The 24,695-nt window shown below is 35.1% G+C and overlaps 1 protein-coding gene and 1 pseudogene across 1 annotated transcript; both read left to right on the forward strand.

Moving 5' to 3' along the window:
• The first annotated feature begins 9,964 nt into the window (after positions 1-9,964).
• LOC149574935 (UPF0481 protein At3g47200-like) lies at positions 9,965-10,700 on the forward strand. The gene is made up of 2 exons (XM_089815980.1): positions 9,965-10,253; positions 10,384-10,700. The coding sequence occupies exons 1-2, from the start codon at positions 9,965-9,967 to the stop codon at positions 10,698-10,700; spliced, it is 606 nt and encodes a 201-aa protein (XP_089672106.1).
• Positions 10,701-12,629: 1,929 nt separating this feature from the next.
• LOC149574936 (UPF0481 protein At3g47200-like) lies at positions 12,630-13,223 on the forward strand (annotated as a pseudogene).
• The last annotated feature ends 11,472 nt before the right edge of the window (positions 13,224-24,695 follow it).

Genomic DNA, 24,695 nt, shown 5'->3' on the forward strand with positions numbered 1-24,695 from the left:
TTGATACTAGGAAGAGTATTATAGGTTATACATTTACTATTTGTGGGATAGTAGTGATTTGGATTTTTTGGATGCAGAAGGTCAATCCATTATCCACTACAATGGTAGGGTATGTTGCTACAATAGAGGCAAATAAGGAGATAACATGACGTAAGTTCTTAATGGAAGAATTGGGACATCCATAAATGGATAATTATTTGTTTATAGATAACTATCTTGTTTTATTCATCTTGAAAAGAATTCTTCTCTACATTCAAAGAAAATAATACATACAATTGTGATGTCGTCTTATTTGATAGTTTTGGATGATGCATAGTTAAAGGTGGAAAACATAAATATAGATGATAATCCAACATATATGTTTACCAAGGTAGTGAAAAGGGAGAAGTTGAACTCCTCTTCAGCTTTAGTTGGTCCTCTAGACTGAATAGAATAAAAAAACAATAGAGTTCAGGGTGGTTTTACATTCCAATGGAAGCTAGCGGATCAACAATGCTATGATCAATCTCTAAGTGGGAGGTTATTGGTATGGAGTTTGATTAGTCTCCTAGTGGGAGATTGTTGTAATGTGGAGCCTAATCAAACTCAGAGGCTAATTCTTCTCACTCTATTTGGCATAGTTCCCACTCAAATTATTATTGTGGGGGTTTTAAAAGGCATCACCCTCGACAGGTAAATCAACTTTATTATTGTAAAAGATGTTGACTACTATTTTTTTCTATTCAACAACTTATTCTAGCCTAAATTTTGGTAAATGGAAACAAGCTTCTATAAAATGGCTTAGTGTTAGGGATTCTATAATGTATGATAAGATTGTAGCTTCTTGTAGCAGTATTTAGTTGTCAGGGATTGTTGAATGCAATCACTAGATAATAATAATATTGGACTTGTTGTTGGTGGATATAGCCTAGAAATTGATTGAACCACATTAAATAATTGTGTTTTGTGTTCTCTTGTGTGCGATTTATTATTTTATGATATTGGTTATATTTGCATGATATTTTTATTTATGTATGTGGTTAATCCTAACACCTGCACCATGGTACTAGGGTTTTGTCATTTGATTTCTTCTTTTACCTCCATTTAACAAATTATAATAGTATACTCAATCATCAAATTTTATAAATATACTACTATAATAGTCTATGGTTTATTACTTTTAAAATATAGAAAATATATTTTCTTTAATTGAATTATAATAAAAATTGTATTAAAGTCATCATTATTTATATTACATTAACCAAGACAAGAACCTACAACACAATGATTGATTGTGAGCATTTGATCTTTGGGACAAGCCTACACAAACTTAAAATAGAATAATAATAAATAAAATAATCTAAACTTTAATCCATTAGCTATAGACAAAAAAAATTACATTATTCAAAATATTAGTCATTTAAAGGTTCTGACCAACGTTTGAATAAGGACATGCATTGAGTGAGGGAAATTTAGATAAGGTGGTTGCAAATATAGATTATTAATACCTCCTCCTACCACAACTATTGGGATTGGAAATGATGTAAAAGGGAAAGCTTGACTCAACTTCTTCTAAGGAGGTCGTCGAAGCAGCAGTTAAATCATCTTGGAAGAGCAACGATTTTGAATAGTAGGCAAATTGTGAATGTGGAGGAGTGATTTCTCTGCAAATAAGGAAGTGAAGTAATCTTGGAAGAGAATCAATTTCATCATCTTGGAATTAGATTACATTGAAGGAGAGCTAAATCATCTTGAGGGTGCAGTAATTCACAAAATCTAAAATTTGAAGGAGCAACAATTTAAACATTCTAGCAAATTTTGTTCAAAATCAAATATTCGAGGCATCACCATTGGCATACTTTTAGTTCAAACCTAAGTGTAGCATACTGTTAGTTTAAACTTGAGCGCAAATTAGATTTTTTCCATTAGTGGACTTTGATATGCACATCTCATAGACAAACATGGCACAGAGTGGGAAAAGGACCAGAAAGGTCAATTGGATCGATTCACAAAAGGGTTATGGATTCATTACCCCTGATGATGGCAAAAAATATATTTTCATTCACAAGACATTGATTCACTATAATGGATTTAGATCTGTAGCAAAAGGGGAATTGGTTAAGTTTCCTTTTGAGCATGAGCGATGTGAAAGGACTAGAGCCCTTGATGTGCATGGGAGGTTTTTAGACTAAGCTCATCTTCCTATTCTTTGTCATCATGGTGGAAAAATAGGTGTAAAGGATTTCAATATATCATATGGGTCTAGCCATAGTGGATGTGGTGCAAAGAAGTAAAAGCATGGTCTCAAGGCTAGCAAACCCCAAATCCAACCAATTTTTGACATTTGTTATGGCCACTTCAGTGGCCCACGACTATTTTTTCTAAAACTGGTAAGGAGATTAGACATTCCAAGTATCAACTCACTTCTTATATGTCATGGCCAAATAACATCTCCATTATCAATCCAAAATTTTTGTCTTATCCCAATAATATTTCACTTGGAGGTAAAAAATTTAGTGGAAATCAGCCTACCAAAGTTTGGAAGGAAAAATTGGGGTCTACATCTTCAGTAAGATCAACTGATTCCAATAATAATTTGGATAGTTCAAATACCACACTCAAATATGGTGATGCCCAACTTCTTGTGGTTGAAGACTTCTCAAATCATAGATCTCTTACATGCTCAACACAATAATCATCAGTAAGATTTGGTCCTTCCTCGCAACTACATGTCTTCTTCTTGGATGAAGCATTACTAGTATGGTGTTACTAATTTACTCTACATTGATCATGAGTCCTTTTTTAAAATTTCTATATTTGATTCTAGGCTTGCTTAGGATAATGTTCTTCGAGTTAAGAGTTGGTTTTGTAAATAGTTGGGAATATATAACAACATTTGGTCTCTAAACTTTAAACCTAGTCATACAGCTTGTGATTTTATGCCATTTTGGATAGAGCTTCCTACTTTACCAATGGAATATACAGATCTACAAATTATTAAATTAATAGAAAATAAATATTGGGTATTCATCCAACATGATCTAGTGCCTTTTGATGAACCACCTCTTTCTATAAGGTTTTGTGCCTTGCTAAATCTGAACAAACCATTACCTTCTTCCTTAATTATGTCATCTAAATATGGATGTTGGAACCAAATAATTATTATTTAGGACAAAATGAATGTGCTTAAGATAGGAGGCTGGTTGGGTCATTTTACTAATCAATGTTGAGATCAAAGTTGCTCTAATATGATAATTTGTAGTAACCATAACTCTGACCCACTGAAGTGCACTTTTAGGACACAGTCTGTTCATTTTGCCCCTAATGATGCTTCTGCATCTCAAGCTAAACTATCAAGTGACCCATATCATTTCTCATTTGTAAATCCAGTTGTTTACCATTTGCAAAAGGTTCATTGTTATACACAAAAATATCAATCCCATGGAGACTATTCAGGTCCTAATAACTCCCAGTGTTCATTTTTGGGGAATTCTTTTTCTCTTATGGTTTTTCCCAATTTAGGGACTTTTTCCTCTGATTTTTCCAAAACCTTTATGTTTTTTGTGACCCATCTTTTCTCTAAATGGAATACTCATCGATATAAGTATATAAGTCTAGATCAGTCTATTTTTACATCATCAACATCTTCTAAACTTGTAATTACATATCCAAATATCAATATAGAAGATGTTATTTATCCCTCTTAGATGGATGTTGTTGTTAATGAGTTCATTTTTAATGATCAACCTCTTTCTTTATTATCTAGATTGGAAGTTGCATCAATTTCCCAAGGACATTCATTGTCTTTTGAATATGCCCAAATCTTAGCAGTAGAGTGTAGTGTACCAATTCCTCCCAAATTCTTTGATGAAGATAACATGCTTCATGAAATACTTGAGGATAATGTACACTTTAAATTAGAACCCCCTTCACCTAGGATGGAGGACTTTATGAATGTTTTAGATGTTGGCTTGGTAGTCAAAAAGTCTTCTACTCAAACATATAGTATTGGTCAAACTAGGTCCTACTTTGCTGATCCACTTCTTACTAATGTTAGTTTTGATTTCTCTTAGAAATTGTCTATGCTACAAACCCCCCTCTCATCATCTCATATAACTAGGAATTCTTCAAAGCCTAGGGGTAGGCCATTGAAAGCTTCAAAAGTGAAAAAAGAAGTTGATGCAGGGATCTAATCAACTTTGGATGTTAATTATCCTACCTCTAAACGATTGACAAGGAGTGCCAAAAGTGCTCCTTGTTGGTTATTAAGATCGTCTCATGGAATTTTAGGGGCATTAATGCCCCTGAAAAGCATAATAGGATCAAATAGTGTCTTGATTCTATCTAATGTGATATAGTCTTGCTTTCGGAGACCAAGCTATCTACAAATAACTTTCTAAAATTTGTTGGATGTTGTTCATTATGGAATTCCTCACATGTTCCTAGCTTAAATGCTTCTGGGGGCCTTGTTGTATTATGGAATCCTCAGACTATCAAGGCTCAACATCTTCATCAAGGAACTAATTGGAAAATGTTATCCATTCAACACTATGAACTTTCATTCCATTTGATTAATGTTTATGGCCCTACCCCTACATCAAATAAACAAAGTTTATGGCTTACTCTTACAAGTTTTATCGAGCAATCAATAGGTGTCAAATTTATTAGTGCCACTGACTTTAATGCCATTCTTCATCCTAGGGATAAGTATGAAGGTATTATTTCCCCTCCTAGAGCTACTCAAGAGTTTAATTGTTTTGTTGACAACAATTCTCTATTTGATGTTCCACCACAAGATGGATCTTTCACTTGGACAAATAGAAGAGTTGGGTTGCACCAGATTGAAGTTAGATTAGATAGATTTTTTTGTTCATAATGTTGGAAATTTGTGAATTATACTATCCAATCGGATATACTACCATATTCAGAATTTGACCATTTCCCTATTTAATTGTCCATTCTTCCATCAAATTATCCTCTTACTAGTTTTTCTAGACCATCTTTTAAGTTGGAAAGTGTATGGTATCATCATCTCCACTCTGATGGCCTCTTAAAAAAATCATGGAAGGATGCTCTACTAGAGCTAGGAATCGAAATGTTTGAGTTTCACAAGAAAATGCAGAATGTCAAAGGGCTTATCAAGATATGGAATAAACATTTTTTTAAAAATATTTTTGAGGAGAAAAAGGTGGTAGAAGAAAAACTAGCTAAGATTAATGAACATATTTTACTCCATGGTTTAAATGCGAATATGCATTCAAGATAGAATAATTTGCAAGAGGAGTGGTCTAAATTATGTAAGCGAGAAGAAGAGTATTGGGAAAAAAAAGTACAGAGAATTATAGCTTCAACAAGGGGATCATAATACTAAGTTTTTTCATGCATCTACTAAACAAAAGAATGCTAATAATAACATCCTTACAATTCAAGACCATCTAGGAAATTTGATTTCTGATGCTAATGGCATTCAAAGTGAGAGTGTAAGGTTATTCTCTAATCTAGTTTTCCCTCCACTATAGGATTCACCCTCTTCTCACGTTATGGATGAGATCTTGGATTTCATTCCTTCTTTGATTATGCAACAAGACAATTTGATTCTTATGGCCCCATTTACTAATTTTGAGATTCGTATTGTAGTCTTTTCTATGCCTATTGATAAGGCACCAAGCCTTGATGGGTTCACTGCATTGTTTTTTCAAAAATGTTGGGATGTCATTTGTTTTGAATTGGTTGAAGAATTGATGAAAAATGTTTCCATTTTGAAGAACTTTAATACCACCAATATTGCTCTCATCCCAGAGGTTAATGATCCCTATTCTTTTCCAATTTCTGTCCTATTTATTTATGTAACACTATCTATAGGATTATCACAAAGACTATTTATTTGTGACTTAAACCGATTATTCCAAAAATTAGATCGATAGAACAAGGGGGTTTTGCTCTGGGTCAAGAAACATCAAAGGGAGCTATAATAGTCAATGAGACTCTTCATTCCATCAAAGAACATAATATTGCAGTCTTCGTTGCCAAACTAGATATGATGAAGGCTTAGAATAAACTAAATTGGTCTTTTATTCTTCTTGTCCTTCATTAGTTTGGTTTTTCTTCTAGGTGGTGTAAATGGATTAAAGCTTGCATTTTAGGTGCACATTTCTCCATTCTCATTAATAGTGCACCAATAGGTTTCTTTACCTCTTCCCGAGGAGTTTGTCAAGGTGACCCTCTTTCTCCATTCTTGTTTATCATTATGGCAAAGGCTTTGAGAAAACTTATTAACTCTTCTAATAAAAATGAGTTGTGGAAAGGTATCAATATTGTAGGTACATCTTTGTCCATAACCCATTCTCTTTTTATTGATGATACTTTACTCTTTGGATCATTTACATATCAAGAAGCACAAAGTATGAAGAAAGCCATTGATCTATATATACAAGTTTTAGGTCAATGTATCAACAAAACTAAATCTAAAATTTATGTTTTTAATACATCCCAATTGGTTAATTAAGAATAAGCCATCATTTTGGTTTTCTCCATGATCACTCACCTTCTACTTATCTTGTTGTTCCCTTTTTTATGGGATTAAACAAACCCTGTTATTGAAAATCTATGACTGATCATATCAATAGTACAATTAGTGCTTGGAAGGTTCGCTGGTTATCTCTCTCGAGTAGAATTTTTTTAATCAAAATTGTTCCCTCTGCCATTCCTAATTATTATGTCTCCATTCTACAAGCCCCCAAAGGTATCATCTCTCAAATTGAAAGTTTAATCCACACCTTTCTTTGGTCAGATAGTGTGAATTTTTAGAAGAAAATACTACTAATTTCTATTCATGCCATGTCTACCTCTTATAGAATAGGAGGTGTCAGACTTCCCAACATTACCAATAGGAATAAGGCTTTTTGTGCTAAACTTTTTTTGAAAATGTATTAAAAATTCTCTACTAAATGGTGTCGCCTTTTACAAGAGAAATTTTTAGATAACTTGGAACCTTCCAGAGTTCTTACTATGCTAGACCCACCAAAGGGGTTTGTCATGTAGGATTCCATGATGGCTTCTAAAGAAGTTATTAATTCATTCATATCATGGCAAGTGAACAACGAGATATTATCAATTTTTAGTTTGATTCACGAAATGGGTTCCCCCCCCTTACCACTTTTGATTCTTTAAAGGATTTTTCAAACATAGTGATTAAAGCTTGGGGAACATCTTTTTCTCCTTATGTCTCAGCTATTCATAGATTCATAGGGCTATTCATTTGGTAAGACCCCTCAATTCTTCCTATATCCCACAATCAATTTGCTTCTATTAAACAAGTACCAGCTAAAAAGAATATTTTTATGTCTAATCAACCAGATTGGCTCTTTTGGGTTCCAGCTAAAGATGGTAAATACTCTATTAAAGTAGGATACTTGGCTCTCCAACACAACCAGTTTAATTAGACCACATATCATATTTCTAAATTCTATTTGAATACCTCAGTTTTGGAAAGAGTAGGATGCTTTTCATGGCTTACACTAAAGAACTAAATTTTAACTAGTGATCATCTTCATAGATTGAACATTTCTAATGCCTTTAACTATGTGCTCTATCTGGAAGTTATAGAAAGAACATACCACCTCCTCTTAAACTGCCCTTTTGCCCAAGTTTTTTGGTATTTTGTCCATAATGTGCTTAATTTTCATATGTCATTACCTAATTCTCTATGAGATTTATTCCAAGAATGGCCAATCTTATACTCTAAATCAATGTTTTCATGTCTTTGGAAGTGCATCCTTGCATCTGTAGTATGGGCAATTTGGTGGAAAAGAAACAAGAGAATTTTTAGATAGACATCATCTCCAATCCCTCAATTTTTTAAAGGATTAGAGAGATCAATTGTTGAGATTGTTAATGCTTTAGTAAGTAAATATAAGTGTAAACATTTTTTTTTCTCCTTGGGATGGCTATGTTATTCATTGGTTGAAGGGTTTACTTTTTCCTCATCTAGTTGCTCCATTGTGTCCATCCAAGATTCCTCTTATCCGAGCACAAACCAAGTGGATTCCTCCAAGTGAGGGTTATTTCAAACTCAATTTTGATGGGGTCTCTAGAGGAAATCTAGGAAACTCTAGCTATGGCATAGTTATTGGAGATTTTAAAGGTCATGTGGTTGCAGCAAAATCATCTTCTCTCCCTCAATGTACTAATAACAAAGTTGAGGCCTTGGCCTTGCTTTTTTGTTTGGAACTTGCAAAATCACTTTTCATATCTAAGTTACATGTTGAAGGAGATTCATCCATTAATATTAATGTGTGTATTAAACATCATGTACATAATTGGTCTATACAATATATATTACATCAGGTATGGTCTCTTCTTGATTCAATCTATGAACATTACATCATGTATACTTATAGAGAATGCAATGGTTTAGCTGATTATCTAGGTAATTTGGGTACTGATAGGGTTTATATTAACTCTTTACTTTCCACACTTAACTTTTTTTTATCTCCCCAACTTGGTTAATCTTGTGAAAAAATAATATGTTTAGAATAAGGTTGAGTCCTCATATTTTATTTGATAGTAAATCATGAGTTCTCTATGATTTCACATGTTCTTTCTTTTATGGATCTCATTTGTTCTTTTGAGATATTGTATGTAGGTCAGGGTCTTTTATTGCACTTGCATTAGATGGCTTTCTAATATCATGGTCTCAATTGGAGTTTTGGATGTAGATCAGTGATGGTAATCTTTATGTTAGTTTTTGGCTAAGCTCTTGGTTTTCTCTCTAGCACCAAAAAATGAATAGTATTTATATGATTTTTGGCTCTTTTTAATCACTATATTCTCTATTTGGAAATATCTAAGACACAATTCATTAGTGGTGATAGATTCTCTCTCTTGATGCAGTGTTTCTTCTTCTACATCTTTTTTGTATCAGCAATGACCCGAGGTTTTCTTTTCTAGTTTTTTTTTTCTCTGGGAGCTATTTTGAACTAGTTATTATTAATATAAATATAATGTTTTGCCAATAAAAAAAGAGGTTCTAACCAAAATTTTCACAAGAAATATATTGTAAAATGCTTGGCAATCACCTCAAGCCTTTTTTTTAAGCTCTTATTTTTTGTCGATTTGTCATCTCTATTTTCATTTAGATTGGTTATTGCCAAGTCTTTGAATGCTTTCTCTTTCAATGCACCTCTTCTATTTTAGGGGAATTGTATGTTTTCTTGATTTTGCAATAGCTATGAATATGGTTGCTAGTGGAACACTTATTAGTTAGCAATGCCTTGACTCGTCAATATTTGGATCATACTATTTAGCACTTCAAATCGGATGCAATCTTTTTTTCATCAAGTAATCTAATGATAAAAAATATATTAGACATCAATTCAATCAATGTTATTACACCGATTAAAACATGTTTTCTGAAATCTTAAATTATTAATAATTAAGCCTACTTTGAATGAAATTGACATTGGTGTGAGGTACAACCCACCATTCGAGATGTGGAATATGCAAATTCACTAAAGATCCGTTTGGTTGATGGCATTGGAATTAAAAATTAGAATAGAAAAATGGAATGGGAATGGAATTAAATTTTATTTATTTTTATAAAAAAATTGATTGGGAATAGGAATGGCTATTCTAGTTCCAACTATTTTTTGGCATAGACATATGCTCATTTTAGGGGCAAAATTGGAATATGTCTTCCTATTCCCAATTCTGATTGAGTATACCAAATAGTAAATATAAAACATATTCTAATTTTCTCTTCCTATTCCAGTCCTATTCTAGCAACCAAATGGGCCTCAAATTCTTGAAGGGCAAGTGAAACACGACATTTTGCAGTGGAAATTTTCACAACTTTAGTCTAGTTTTTTATTAATAAGCAATGTGTGATTGAGCATGAAGATTCCCCTCCATGAGTATCTTTATTGTGAAGTAGAGAAAACATTCATCATATTGTAAAGAGTGCAGAGTGGATATTTTAAGTTAGGAAATGGAAATGGAGCCAAAATACTCGTGGGTTGTTGAAGTTGAATCGAGTTTAAAGGATGAAATGAGACCAGAAGAATCCTACAATGGGCAAGACAAGGCTCCCTCTGGTCTGATTCATAGGGTTCTAGAGTCTCTACTGAGAGATGACACTAAGGAGTTCTATCATCCTCAAGCCCGATTCTTGGGCCCTTACCATTTCAGAGGAAAGGAGAAACCGCCTACCCGGATGGAATCCCTCAGGGAAAAAGTGGCAAGATATGTGCACTTTAAAATCAAAGATGGCTTGGAGAGTCATAATTAGTGCATGTCATATCGAAGAGGGAGACAATGAAGGGGATGAAATGCTAGAGCAAACAAAGAAAAAGAAAAAGGTTGATGTTAAGAGAGAAAAGGAGAAAAAGGAATGCTATATTAAGAAAGAAGGTGGCTTGATATCAGTGATGGAAAGTTTCAAGAAGGAAGAGAAAATAATAAAGAAGAGCTATGCCAAGGGATTTGAAGTTACAAATGAAGTGTGTGCGTGGATGATAGCAAGGGATGCTTGTTTCCTTGTACAAATCCTCCAAAAGTTTGGAGATATTGATGAAGATGAAGATGATCCACAGAAAGGGCCGTTGGCCTCCATCAATAGTATTCTAAGCAGAGAGTTAACAAATATTGCTAAAGATGTCCTCAAGATGGAAAACCAACTACCATTTTGGACTTTGACAGAAATTAGGCCAGATATTGAAGACTAGTTTGAGTCAACACTGAAGAATTTGTCTCCCATCAAAGTAGTAGATAAGGTGAATGATTGGTAGTACAAGCCCGAGAAAAAGGTCGAATCTCATATCTTGCAATTACTTCATGACTACATTGTTGACAACCAAACGCATCAGGGAATTTCTCTTGATTGCTTTAGTTGCCTTCTAGGGACTTGTTCCTATATTATTTTTTCTTGTTGTAGCCAACTGCATAGATGTCATGACTACATTATAACAGGCCCAAAGAATGTGAAACTAAAAATATAAAAAGAAAGAGAAAAAATATAAAATGCTGAAACTATCAATTTAGATTTTCTAGATACATTCAAAAATATACAGAATTGAAACTAACAATGATATTGAAATGATACTAAATATTATACTGAAATGATATGAATATTTACATTGATGTCTGAGCATCTTTATATAGTCTTATTTTCCCTTACATCAACTACTTATAGGAATAATTTCCCACAACTATATATTGAACTAATTTTATTTATCTAATCTAAACATAGAAACTAGCCTAATTAATGTAATAAATCTAACATTCCCCCCTTATTACATTAATTCAACAATCTAACATTCTCGCTTATTATAAACTAACGTAACCTAATTAATGTAATAAGTCCAACATTTTCCCCCCTTATTACATTAATCCAATAAAAGTGAAAAGCCTTCACCAATATTATTCCTTTGGAAACTTTGATGAAGCTCTTTCACCAATCTTTGAAAGTAGTTTGCACCTTCAGATTGCAAATCCAAATCCTAAAGTTGAGCTCCTTCACCAATCTTTGAAAGTAGTCTCCCTCTCTGCAACTTCATATTGCAAATCCTAATCTTGAAGTTGCCCTCCTATCCCAATATCCCAACTTCAGACTATAAATCCTGAAGTTGACCTCACAATAACATTGTTTCCACCTCCCTTACACAATGAGACATAGTTCCTCCACAATTTCACATCTCCATGGAGTGTGCCTGATGCCTCCTCTGTGCTGCACATGAGACGCCTTTCCTCTGAAAGTCCACATCTCCTCCGAGTGTGTCTAATGCATCCTCAAGTGTCATAGAAACAATCACCACTAACATATGGACATCTTTCTTCCAAAAGGCAACATCTCCTCCGAGTGTCTCTAATGCTATTTTTGAAATCCTGCCCCCCCTCACTCAATAGAAGGACAATCACATAGCCAAGCCCCCTCTTTTCTTCAGGAACACAAATCCATCAAGTCCCCTCTTATCTTTAGGGATGAGTTTTCCAAGTCCTATCTTTACAAGGACACAAATAGTTGCTTTCCATGCAATAATCATCTCTAAGTGAGAAGCTAGCTCGAGATGATTAGAAATCCTCCAATGTCCATTACCTCCAACCTCCTATTTTATTCACAACAAATAGGGTCTGGTCATCGAAAATCTATTAAAAGCACTCTTCTCCCCATTCATTAACCTACTTTGATACCACTGTAATAGGTCTAAAGAGTGTGAAACTGAAAATATAAAATGAAAGAACAAAAATATAAAATGTTGAAACTATTAATTCAGATTTTCTAAATACATTCGGAAACATACAGAATTGAAACTAACAATGATATTGAAATGATACTGAATATTATACTGGAGTGATATGAATATTTACATTGATGTCTGAGCATCTTTATATAGTCTTATTTTCTCTTACAACAATTATTTTCCCTTGCAACAATTACTTACGGGAATAACTTCTCACAACTATATATTGAACTAATTTTATTTATCTAATTTAAACATAGAAACTAACCTAATTAATGTAATAAATATAACATACTTTTTTTTGACAGCCAACCGCACGGAATCTCTCCTGATTATCTATCTTGTATAAAAGGGCTATTGAAGGTATTAGTATATGGGACAATCTTACTAGTTTTGTCCCCAGTTGTTTGCATCATGTGCGTCAGAAATGCCATTGGGAACACATCGAAATATGTTCCTACAACTGTAGAGGAACTAAAACGTGTGGGGGTGAAATTCAAGAAATTGGAAGGTAAAAAGAAAGGAATTAGTCATATTGAGTTCTAGGAAGCTAATCACACACTATATTTGCCTCAATTTAAAGTAGATAATAGATCAGAAGTGATAATCAGAAATCTAATTGCCTTGGAAATCTGCTCCCAAGACGAGGAAAAACCCATTACAAGGTACGCCATTCTGATGAATGATCTGATTAACACCAGTGAAGGCGTGGCTAACCTGAGAGGAGAGGACATCATCATCGTCAATAAGCTTGGAAGTGACGAGGACATTGCTAAGCTTTGGAATTCTATGGTGACAGACACAGATATGCCCAAATTCAAGCCAATTGATGACGTTGTTTTATGCATAAATTGCTATCGCAAGAGTTGGAAAGCTCTGTGGGCTCAATTTCTTATGACTCACTGTTCAAAGCCATGGCCGTTTCTATCTCTCTTGATCGGAGATATAGTTTTAGTGCTCACAATTGTACAAGTAGATTAATTGTTTGAATCCTGCCAAATCAAGTAGACACTCCATCTACTGTTATTCAGCTGCAGAGACATCGTTTTGTACTTTACCCTTATATTGTAATGAATTCAGTACTATTTCTACACTAAATATTGATATACTCTGACATGCGTCTACTTGAATTATGAATATTTATATTTTCTAAATTAAAATAATAATAATTCTAAAATAAATAATTCATAGCTTACTGATTTATCCAAATAAGAAGCTTAATCACTGATGTCTTCTCTTATGCATATTTACTAAGTTTGTTTCCAATTGTTTTCAAAGCTGAAGAAATTTGTTTGGCGTTACCATTCATACTTTTTTTGGTTTATCACAAATAGTCACAAAATTAGAATGATAAAATACTAAATGAAATCTATATGAAGCCCTGTCTCCAAGGTCATTGGAATGAACTTCATCAGGTCCAGCCCAACCACAGAGTGGTTAGCTCTTTTTGAAATGAAGAACTCTCCGACCTTGGCACAGGGAGCTAAACAACTTGGGATGATTGGACCAAATGGATATGGTGCAGCCATATCACTAATCTACTATGCAACCATGCACCTATGTAGCATCTAAACATGGATGTGAAAGAGAGAAATAAAATATAACCCAACATCTTAGTCATGACTCATATGCATTAAATTTTTAAGCTTGGCCAAGAAAATACCCAGTGTAAGCAAAAAGCCAAATAGGTAGCAATGAAAGAATATCATAAGACTTTCAATTTTCTACCTTCCCCATCTCACCCACATTCATACCCTTCCAAATAGAAAATTAAAGCAGTACTTAGAAGGCATCATGGTTCATACAGCAAGAAACTAATTATAATGCAAAATACATATTTCCGATAAAAGATGTTGCAAGGTATAATTACATATTATTCTTTCTAGATTTAAGTTTTCTCAAACTTCTATCAAAATAAGGATGTGTGTACATGCAATATTGAGAAGGGACACAGGGACTATTCTTCATTCAAGTACTTAAGAGTTTGCATGCTTAACATATCAGCTTAATTGAGCAAATCACTACACTTTGCCAAGACTTCTTTAAAAGGATAATTTAAACAAAATAAGTGCAAACATTAAAACCAAAATACTTTTTCTATTAAATCGTTAACTTATTTGTTCTTACAGTAAAGAAAAGAACAAATAAACAACTGACTAAATCTTCTTTTATATAATTTTTTATTTAATCAAAAAATATTATGATAAAATTAATTTATAATATATTTTAAAATCATCAAAATTAATTTATATGGAAATTTCCTATCGGTTGCATAGACGCTTCTCTAAATAAGCTTCCAATTAACAATTATTTCTCCTTTAACAAATAATTCAAATTATTACTCGCATTGAAATTATCAAGCTTTTCTGAAGTCTACAATGATTTAGCATTGAAGTTAGCCAAAAGATTTTTCAGTGACGGCAAAACTTTGTAAAAACCGCAATTTGATTTCTAGCTATATTATGTCTCAAAATTCCAAAGTTTAATTTAATATGACAAACATTGAAATGGAAATCAGACATTTAATATTCAAGATTTATGCATGCATAATTGGTAATTATGGCAACTTAACTTAACAATCCACAACCTATGACTAATTTCTGATAGATGGCTCCACAAGAAAAGTAGCAGTTCTCAAATTGGCACATTAAAAAAAACCCTAAATAGAGAGAGAGGATAACTGCATAAATTTGCATGTAAAAAAAACTAAACCCTATATATATAGAGAGAGAGAAAGAGAGAAAGTAATTGCAACAAACCTTGAGAGGTAACTGATAAATGATACCATTATTGTCAATTAGGCACGTCATATGCATCTATGGCATTTTCTAAAATAAGAATATTCTTCAAAGGAACGTAGCCTATAGTACTCAACCTTAGTTGTAGCGACTGTAAAAAGGAATGAAGTGTTATGTTAAAAGTATATCACTCAAGACGACAATAAAATAACAGGCTATCATAAATCAACTAGAGTCTACCAACCCTTTTACATTTTACTTGCTTAGCAATTTGACCAACTTAATAGATTTAAGGAAAAAGATTGGTATTTAATGATGCAAGCAATGGTTCCTTTGTTCCAATGCATATCTAAGATGCTACAAATATGGTGGAAAGTGTAACAATGTTACCTCAAATGGCATACAAAGATTTGATTTAAGATACTAAAAGAATGATAGTAGGAAATGTGCTATTTGCTTTACCATACTCAATCTCTATTATGCAAGAGTCAAAAATAGTAGGAGGTTTATATTGGATAGCTATATTTTGAAAAATCTATTGCTCTTTTCAAAGCTGAAAGGAAAATACAATCAGAATGCAATGATAGTAAACTAGTCACACAACTTGGCTCTAAAAAGAATCAAAATATGTTTCAGAAAGAATTTGTATATGCTACATTTAGACAAGAATTTTGGTCAGGTTCTAAAGATCATTACGTCAATCCAATACATTCATCTACCAAATTTTCTTAGAGATCCAAACATATTGGAATTTGTATATTTCACACACTTCCTTAAGTCTAAAGCTTGTAATTTTATTTTATTTGTTCTTGCAGTCAAGAAAAGATAGACTATAATTTATTCCTACTTTGAGACAAGAACCAAGATTAAATAGTGATAACCTCAGATGATACTCCCAATTATGAAACATTTCCCTTATCGCGTTTACTCTTTTTCAACAGACATGTTCGTTTTAGGTAGCTTGGACAGTTATTCATCCTTATGTGATTAATTAGCAATTTTTTGTTAATTAATTGACTTCTTTTAGAAGCAAGTAGCAACCTATTAGTTAGGTTGTCTTGATCAAGAAGCAACTAGAAACTTCTTTGTTAGGTTGTCTTGATCAAGAAGCAACTAGAAACCTCTAGATTAGGTAGTATAAAAGGTGATCAAGGGAGGCATTTGGAGAATAGAGGAACAAGAAGTTCTAAAAGCATTTGTAGTATTAACAAATGAGTTTGTAGTGATAGCAAATAGTCTTATAGTGTTAGCAAGGGCACAATGATAGTAGTGTGAAATATCAATAGGAGAAATTAAGAGGTTGTCTAAATTCTACTAGTGAGAGGCAAGAAATTTTGTATCTATTGATTTGTTGAAGTTAATATATTTTTCATATGCAGAACTGGTTTTCCCTTGGAGTTTTTCTAGGGATGATTTTTCTAAAAATATTGTGTTTATTGAGTTGTGAATTTCTTTCCATATTTTATTTGTGAAGTTGCAATTGTGTTATTTTTTGATATTAGTTGTGAATTTATTTTCAGCAGTTTAATAATCATTTAAGATAGAAGATTAATAACTAGTGACTGCAATAGTGTTAATTTTCTCATGGTATTAGAGCGGTGTTTGTTAGAGTAAATAATTAATATTTAATTATTTATTCTATTACTTAAGCTTACTTAGGTCATGCATTTATTTAATATTTTATATTTAATGCATGTAGTGGTTAGTTGTTGACAACTCGGGAGTTTTCTCCTTTTTTAGCATATTCCATTTTTTGTGGATATGTGCTGAGTTGTCATTTTTGTCCTCTACCTCCTTCCAGCTTGTTCTACAAGCTTCCTGGAGCTCTTTATATTCGGGCTCTCTCTCATTGTAAAAGATCGATCATCATATCATTTCATTGTAAATACATTTTTTCATTGTGTTTGCATTTATGATGGCTCTCATGTCCGTTTAGGGTTTTTGCCCGTGCTCCATGCTCTTCCCTTCTTTGGCTTCTCTTTGACAGGTTCGCATGCAGGTGATCTTGGCGTCTTCGGAGTTGGCTTTCCTCAACTCCAACATGGTATCAGAGCCTTCCTGCTGCTGCTTCGTTGAAGAAATTTTGAAGCCGTGATTTGGAGTCACAAACCCTAGTTTGTTTGTGCAATTTTTCTTCAAATCAGGGGATCAGCGAATTTTAGGAGCACTTTGGGACCAAACGGACATCACCATTGGATCCGGAAGGCCGTTTGCAGTCAGGATTCATATAAAACTTTTCGATTTCGAACACAGGGCAATTTTGGCGATTTTTTGAGGAGTCCAAGAGTCTGCCGTATGGATCGTACGGACGCAGAGCGTAAAAAATTTCAAAAAAAAGAGGGTTTTCGGTCGCCGCCGCCGCGCCACCTGCGCGCCGCCCGCAGTGGCCGCAGCAGGCAGCGTCGCCCGCGCTCCGCCGCAGCTCCTCCCGGCTCCGCCGTTGCCCGGCCGCCGCTCGTCCGCCGCCCTCCGCCGGTGGCTCCTCCCAGCTCCGCCGCCCTGCGGCCACCTCCACCGGCGGCTCCTCCCGGCTCCGCCGCCCTGCGGCCGCCTCAGCCAACTCAGCAGCACAGTCAGCACCAGTTTGTGCGTGACACGTGGCAGGCGCGCCACGTGGCACATTGCCACGTGGCACCTGCCACGTCATCATCCGTACTGCCACGTGGCAATGCCACATGGCACTTTTTTTGCGGCGACGGCCTCCAAGCCGTCAAATTTAATCACCTGAATTGCTGACATCAGCACTGCATCATCATCCTTGCCTTGCACCTCTCCTGATTTGGTTTTGGACCTACTTGTGGTTTTTTGGCCACAACTCTTGCATACGGAGGTATTTTTCCGATCCGAAAGAAGCGCCGGAAAGCTGGTTCCGAGACGGAGATTTTGGTGTAGGTATTTTAAGGTTTTGATGCTTTTTTATTGCTCGTTTTTTCAGTTAAAGTCCGAAGTCCTATTTTTGACTCCGGCATGCATATCTTTTGCGTCCCATGCCTGTTTTTTGAAAACTTTATATTTTTGGAAAGCTGGTTTTATCATCTTTTCAGAAATGTAGTCCTTTTTCTTTGCTTTTGGCCTCTTCTCTTTCTATCATAGTTTTGTCATTTTTGCTCTATGGTTGATATTTTGAGTGTTTTAGTCCCGAGGATCGTATTCCTGGCATGGTTTGCTTTCTTTTCAGCTGTACTTTCTTTTGGTTCAGCTCTTTTTCAGTTCTGATCATTGTAGCTATCTTTTTGAAGCACTTTTTCTTTTCACACTGAGATAAACTGTCACTTTTACATTCTGGGAGTCATGAACGTTGTTTTGAGTCAGGTGTACTTGCACTATTTCATAAAGCACCATGGGGGGGATTATTTGTTTGCTGTTTTAGGCATTCTCCCTTTGTCAAGTGAGTGTCCCTTCCACGACATTAGCCCATGCAGAGTCAGTTAGACCGTGTCTTTATCGGTGTCTGTACTTCTTTTCCTCTCTCCTCGTTCTTGGTTCGTTTGCAGAAGATTTTGGCTCACCTTCTCAGTTGCCTGTCATCACACCCCGTCTACATTAAGGGGGGATTATGCTGTGTTCTAATGCATCCATGGTTCGATGGTTCGATAGTGTGAACTATGTATTCAGTGGTTGATCCTACATACAAGGCGATTGCAGTGGCTGGCTACCTATGCATTTCGGTGAGATGGATCATCTACCATATAGACATGCTCAGTTCGTGCCTTCTTCTTCCATGGAGGTTTCTTCAGATCAGCAGTTTGACAGATTTGCGGCTCTTCATGCTTCAGTGATGCTGCTTCTTCATGATCACTCTTTGTTCCTGTTTTAGGGGACATTTTCCCTAGTTGGAGACTTCTTCAGCTCTTCACTGGGTTCTTACCTCTTTTTAGGGGAGGGTTTTTCCCATGTGGTTTTCTCTCTTTCCCTGCTTACAGAGGTTTCATCTTCTTGCATTGTACTTGGGTACCTAAAATGGCCTCGTTGCCGGGACCCATTATGCATTCATCTTAGCTTTGTGAGCTTAAGGCATTTCCCTAAGTTGCACTTAAGGGGGGGTGTTAGAGTAAATAATTAATATTTAATTATTTATTCTATTACTTAAGCTTACTTAGGTCATGCATTTATTTAATATTTTATATTTAATGCATGTAGTGGTTAGTTGTTGACAACTCGGGAGTTTTCTCCTTTTTTAGCATATTCCATTTTTTGTGGATATGTGCTGAGTTGTCATTTTTGTCCTCTACCTCCTTCCAGCTTGTTCTACAAGCTTCCTGGAGCTCTTTATATTCGGGCTCTCTCTCATTGTAAAAGATCGATCATCATATCATTTCATTGTAAATACATTTTTTCATTGTGTTTGCATTTATGATGGCTCTCATGTCCATTTAGGGTTTTTGCCCGTGCTCCATGCTCTTCCCTTCTTTGGCTTCTCTTTGACAGGTTCGCATGCAGGTGATCTTGGCGTCTTCGGAGTTGGCTTTCCTCAACTCCAACAGTGTTGAGGGTGGAAAAGTATTTCCCTAGGAAACAAATTAAGGGTTGATTTTTTTAGATTTATTATCGATTGAATCCCTCGAGATGGCTTCAGCTAGTTTGAGAGATTGAGATAGACTCGATGGTGCCTCAAATTTTGGTGTGTGGAAGGCCAAAATTTCTTTATTATTGGAAGAGAATGGTATCAAGGATTACGTTACCAGTGTTGTAGTTATACCAATAGATACAACATAGCTTGCAGCATATAAGAAGGATGATGACAAGGCAAGGAGGATTATTCTTGATGGTTTCAAGGATCATATTGTTCCACATATCACGGAGGTAGATATAATGAAGAATATGTGAGACTCTATTTTTAATATGTACCAAAATGCTACCACCAACAAGAAGATGATTCTCAAAGAGAAGTTGAAGAATACTCAGATGAACCAAGGGGAAGACATCACAAGTTACCTCACCAGGCTTAGACTTGTTAAGGATGAGTTAGCATCTATTGGAGATAGCCCTAGTGATGATGAGCTAGTGAGAATAGCCCTAAATGGGTTCTCTAAACAATGGAGTATCTTTATTCAGGTTGTTAGTGGACAAGATACCTCATCGAGTTGGGACCAACTATGGAATGATTTCACTAAGGAGAAGTTTAGACTAAGTCTTGTCAGTAGGGCCAACAAGAGTCCAAAAAGTGAGGTAGAATAAGAAAACATTTCCCTTGTAGGGAAAGGAAAAGAAAAGAAGGGATCTAGGAAAGGATTGAATTCACAAAGTGAGAACAAGAAGGACCTTTCTAAGGTCAAGTGCTTTGGATGTCATGAGTATGGTCACTATGTCAGTGATTGCCCAAAAAGGAAGAAGGCAATGAAGCAAGTGGCAATTTTAGCAATTGTAGAAGAACTCTCCAATAGAATGGAAGATGAGTTTGCACTTATAGCTTGTATAGTAAGCTCAACCTCAAAGACTATCTAGTATATAAAGAGTGAGGCATCATTTTATATGATAGGAGTTAGAGAGTACTTCTCTAGTTGTAAGGAGGAGAACACCAATTTCCATATTTCTATGGGAAACTTGTCCAAACTCAACCTAGTTTGGAAAGGGATTCTTTAGTTCCAAAGGGAGAATGGAAAGATAATTCTAGTTCATGATGTATTGCATGTTCCAAGCTTATATATGAATTTGATTTCAGTATCTATTCTTCAAGATCAGGGGTATAATGTACTCTTTAGAAGGACACATGTGTTGATTTAGCACAAGGATTGGAAATCACCCATAACTATTGGAGTTAGGAGTGGTCACCTTTATAGGTTGAGGTTTTATACTCCTAAGGAACTCATGAGAAGCAGTAGTCCTAGAGATCTTGGAGAGCTATGACATAGGAGGATGGGTCATATTCATCATGGAGTGCTTAAATTGCTTCGTGAGACTATGATAGGTGTTCTAGAGATGAGCACATAAAATGATAATGTATGCAAGGGATATGTGTTGGGGAAGTTTGCAAAAACATATTTTCCAAGGATTGACACTAGATCTAAAGGTTTTCTTGATCTAGTACATGCAAATGTTTGTGGACCAATTTTGATGAAATCTCTCAAAGATATGAGTACTATGTTACTTTTATCAATGATTTCTCTAGGAAGACCTGGATATACTTCTTGAATACCAAGGATGAGGTTTTTAGTCAATTCCAAGAGTTCAAGGCTCTTGTGGAGAACTCAACAAGAAAGAACATAAAGGTTCTTTAGTTAGACAATGGAGGCGAGTACAAAAGAAATAACTTCGAGGAGTTTTGTACTAGGGAAGGAATCAAGAGAGTGGATTTTTCCCTAGAATCTATAGTGGAATGGTGTTGTTGAGAGGAAGAACTATTCTATATTGGAGGAAGCAAGAGCTATGCTACATGACTAGGACATGCCCCACTATTTATGGGAAGAGGCATGTAGTATAATAGTCTACATTCAAAACAAGCTTACACACAAGGTACTAGGGAAGATGACACTAGAGGAATCTTTCACATGAAAGAAGACAAATGTTGGTCATTTCAAAACATTTGGGAGTTTGGCATATTGTCATATTCTAGGTGATACATGTACCAAGTTAGATCAGACTATAGAGATGTGGTACTTTATTGGCTACAGTAAAAGTTGAAAGGCATATAGGATTTTTATCCCTGGGAAAAAAAGAATTATTGTTAGGCATGATGTAAAACTCATGGAGGACAAGGCATTTAGAAGGTCTAGATATTTTCTAGCAGATGATCAGAGTGATCAGCTAGCAGAAGCTCCAAGGCCTAGTCAAGGGTAGCAAAGCATAAGTACATTTACTAGTACAAATGTAGGCTCAAGTGGTGAAGATTCATAGAGTATGGAGCAATAGGTATGATGTGAATTGCATGTAGAAGAATTAGATGTTAATATTTTTTCCTCTACAGTTGGTAGCAGTAATTGTGAGGTTTAAGAGAGAATAAGGAATACTTAGGAGTTTGTGGGAGTTCCAAGGAAGAGTACTAGATAGTGGAGACAACTAGCCAAGTTCAATGACTATGTGGCATTAATTAGTCAATTGGTAGATAGTGAGCCTTTCATCTATTAGGAAGCTACAGAGCATCAGGTATGGAAAGATGTTATGGTTGAGGAGTTTTCCTCAATAATGTAAAATGATGTGTGTGAGGTAGTGCCTAGACCAATAGATAGAGCAATAGTTGGATCACACTAGATCTATAAGATAAAGAAGAGTGCAGATGGTAGCATCAAGAAATAAAAGGCAACATTTGTGGCCAAGGGGTTCTCTTAGAAGGAGGGAATGGACTATGAGGAGACATTTGCTCCAATGACTAGGTATACTTCTATATGAGTTGTGATCTAATTTATAGCATAAATGGGATGGTAGATCCATCAAAAGGATCTCAGGACAACATTTTGTAATGGTGAGTTGAAGGAGGAGGTATACATAGATCAACCAAAAGGCTTTGTAGCACACAACAAAGAGACACACATGTGTAGATTGAAGAAAGCATTGTACGGGCTCAAGTAAGCTCCTAGAGTGTGGTATGAGCACATTTATACATACTTGCAAGAAATGGGCTTTGTGAAGTGTGAAGCAGATGTTAACCTCTAATACTTGGTGGTTGGGGGTGAGGTTCTCATTCTAGTTCCTTATGTCGATGACCTCTTCCTTTAAGGTGCACTAGGGCTCGTAGAAGACTAAAAGAGGGACCTCATATAAGAGTTTGAGATGAAGGATTTGGGACTCATGCACTATTTTCTAGGCATGTAGGTGTGGTAGATAGATGGAGAGATTTTCCTTGGTCAAGGGAAATATTGCATTGAAATCTTGAAGAGATTTGAGATGGACGATTACAGAGCTATGCATACACGCATGCTCATGAATTGGAGAAAGGTAGATATAACTAAGGAGAAGGATGTAGATCCCATTTTATATAGGTAGTTGATTGGTTTGATTATGTACTTGGTAAAAAATAGGCTAAATATTGCATTCGTAGTGAACTCACTTAGTCAGTTCATTGGTGAACCAAAGATAGTGCATTGGATAGTGGCCAAGCATGTGTGGTACATTTGAGTATCGGATTAGATATGTTCAAGGTGAAGGCATCAGGTTGATAGGCTATACTAATGGAGATTGGGCAGGAAGTATAATGGACAAAAGTAGTACTTCAAGGTGTTATTTAGTTTGGGATTAGGAGTTGTATCTTAGTTCAGTAGGAAGTAGAAATTTGTGGCTCTGAGTTTACTAGAAGCAAAACACATAACAGCTAGCATGGCGACATGTGAAGCTATATTGATTTGTAAGTTGGTGGTAGCCTTGTTTGGGCAGAAGGTTGAGACTACTATGATACACTGTGACAATGAGAGTTGCATCAAGTTGTTTGAGAATCGAGTGTTTCATGATAGGTCTAAGCATATAGACATCAAATATCACTTCATTAGAGATTGTGTACAATGGGGGGTTGTTTACCTATAGTACATACATAAAAAGGAAAAGGTAGCAGACATTTTGACTATGGCATTGGGGAAAGCTAAATTCATCTTCTTCAGAGATAAGTTGGGTGTCATACAGAACAACTTCCTCACTAAGAGGGAGTGTTAGTTTTAGGTATCTTGGACATTTGTTCATCCTTATGTAATTAATTAGAAAATATTTTTTAATTAATTGACTCCTTCTAGAAGCAACTAGTAACCTATGGTTAGGTTATCTTGATCAAAATGCAACTAGAAACTTCTTGGTTAGGTTGTCTAGATCAAGATGCAACTAGAAACTTCTTTGTTAGGTAGCATAAAAGGGGATCAAGGGAGGCATTTGGAGAATAGAGGAATAAGAATTTGTAGAAGCATTTGCAGTGTTAGCAAATAAGTTTGCAGTGATAGCAAACAGTCTTGCAGTATTAGCAAGGGTGCAATAATAATGTTGGGAATAGCAGTGGGGAATATCAGCAAGAGAAATTAGGAGGTTGTCTAAATTCTGCTAGTGAGAGGCAAGGAATTTTTTATCTCTTGATTTTCTAAAGTTAATATATTTTTCCATCTATAGAACTAGTTTTTCATTAAGGTTTTTTCTAGGGATGATCTATTCATTGTGTTTTCTTTCCATATTTTATTGGTTAAGTTGTAGTTATGTTATTTTTTGTGAGCAGCCCATTAGAGGATTTACAACAACCTATTAAGACTACTCTGTTAAGAGATTTAATTGATTCACCCATTATAATGTCTTAGAAATGATCTTGTGATTAGCACTCTACTACTAGATAATAGATCACCTCTTTGCATCTATTATTGATCCTACTTTGATCAAATGTATATCTTATGTCTTTTAACCTATATTCTCTTTTCTCTTCTAACTGATTCTGCAATATATTTCAATTCACAATACCTTAGTCACCATGAATGCTCTATTTTTGCATGCAAACTTCTCCCTTTTCTCCTTCTAAATTCATAATTTTTTTAGGGTTTGTCCTCCTTAAGAAGACCTATGTGACTTAGGGGTAGGTATGAATCAATGATTGTAATTCATTCATCTAGTCGCTTAATCCTTCTCTTTAACTGATTGGTTGCATGTACTGCATAGTGATTCTCAATAAAGATTCATCCTTATCATCTAGAATCACAAAGAAATCCACAAGTTAGCTCCAAAATGGTTTACATAGTATTTTGTACCATTACAAACAACTATGTCAAAACTATATTACTCAACACTTGAAGTCCTCGATGCTCGACATTTACTGCAAGTTCAATTTTGCAACTCAAAATTTGAA

Source organism: Cupressus sempervirens, chromosome 2, assembly GCF_028749045.1.
Source record: "Cupressus sempervirens isolate cs-2001-9-10 chromosome 2, ASM2874904v1, whole genome shotgun sequence".
NCBI classification, from domain to species: domain Eukaryota; kingdom Viridiplantae; phylum Streptophyta; class Pinopsida; order Cupressales; family Cupressaceae; genus Cupressus; species Cupressus sempervirens.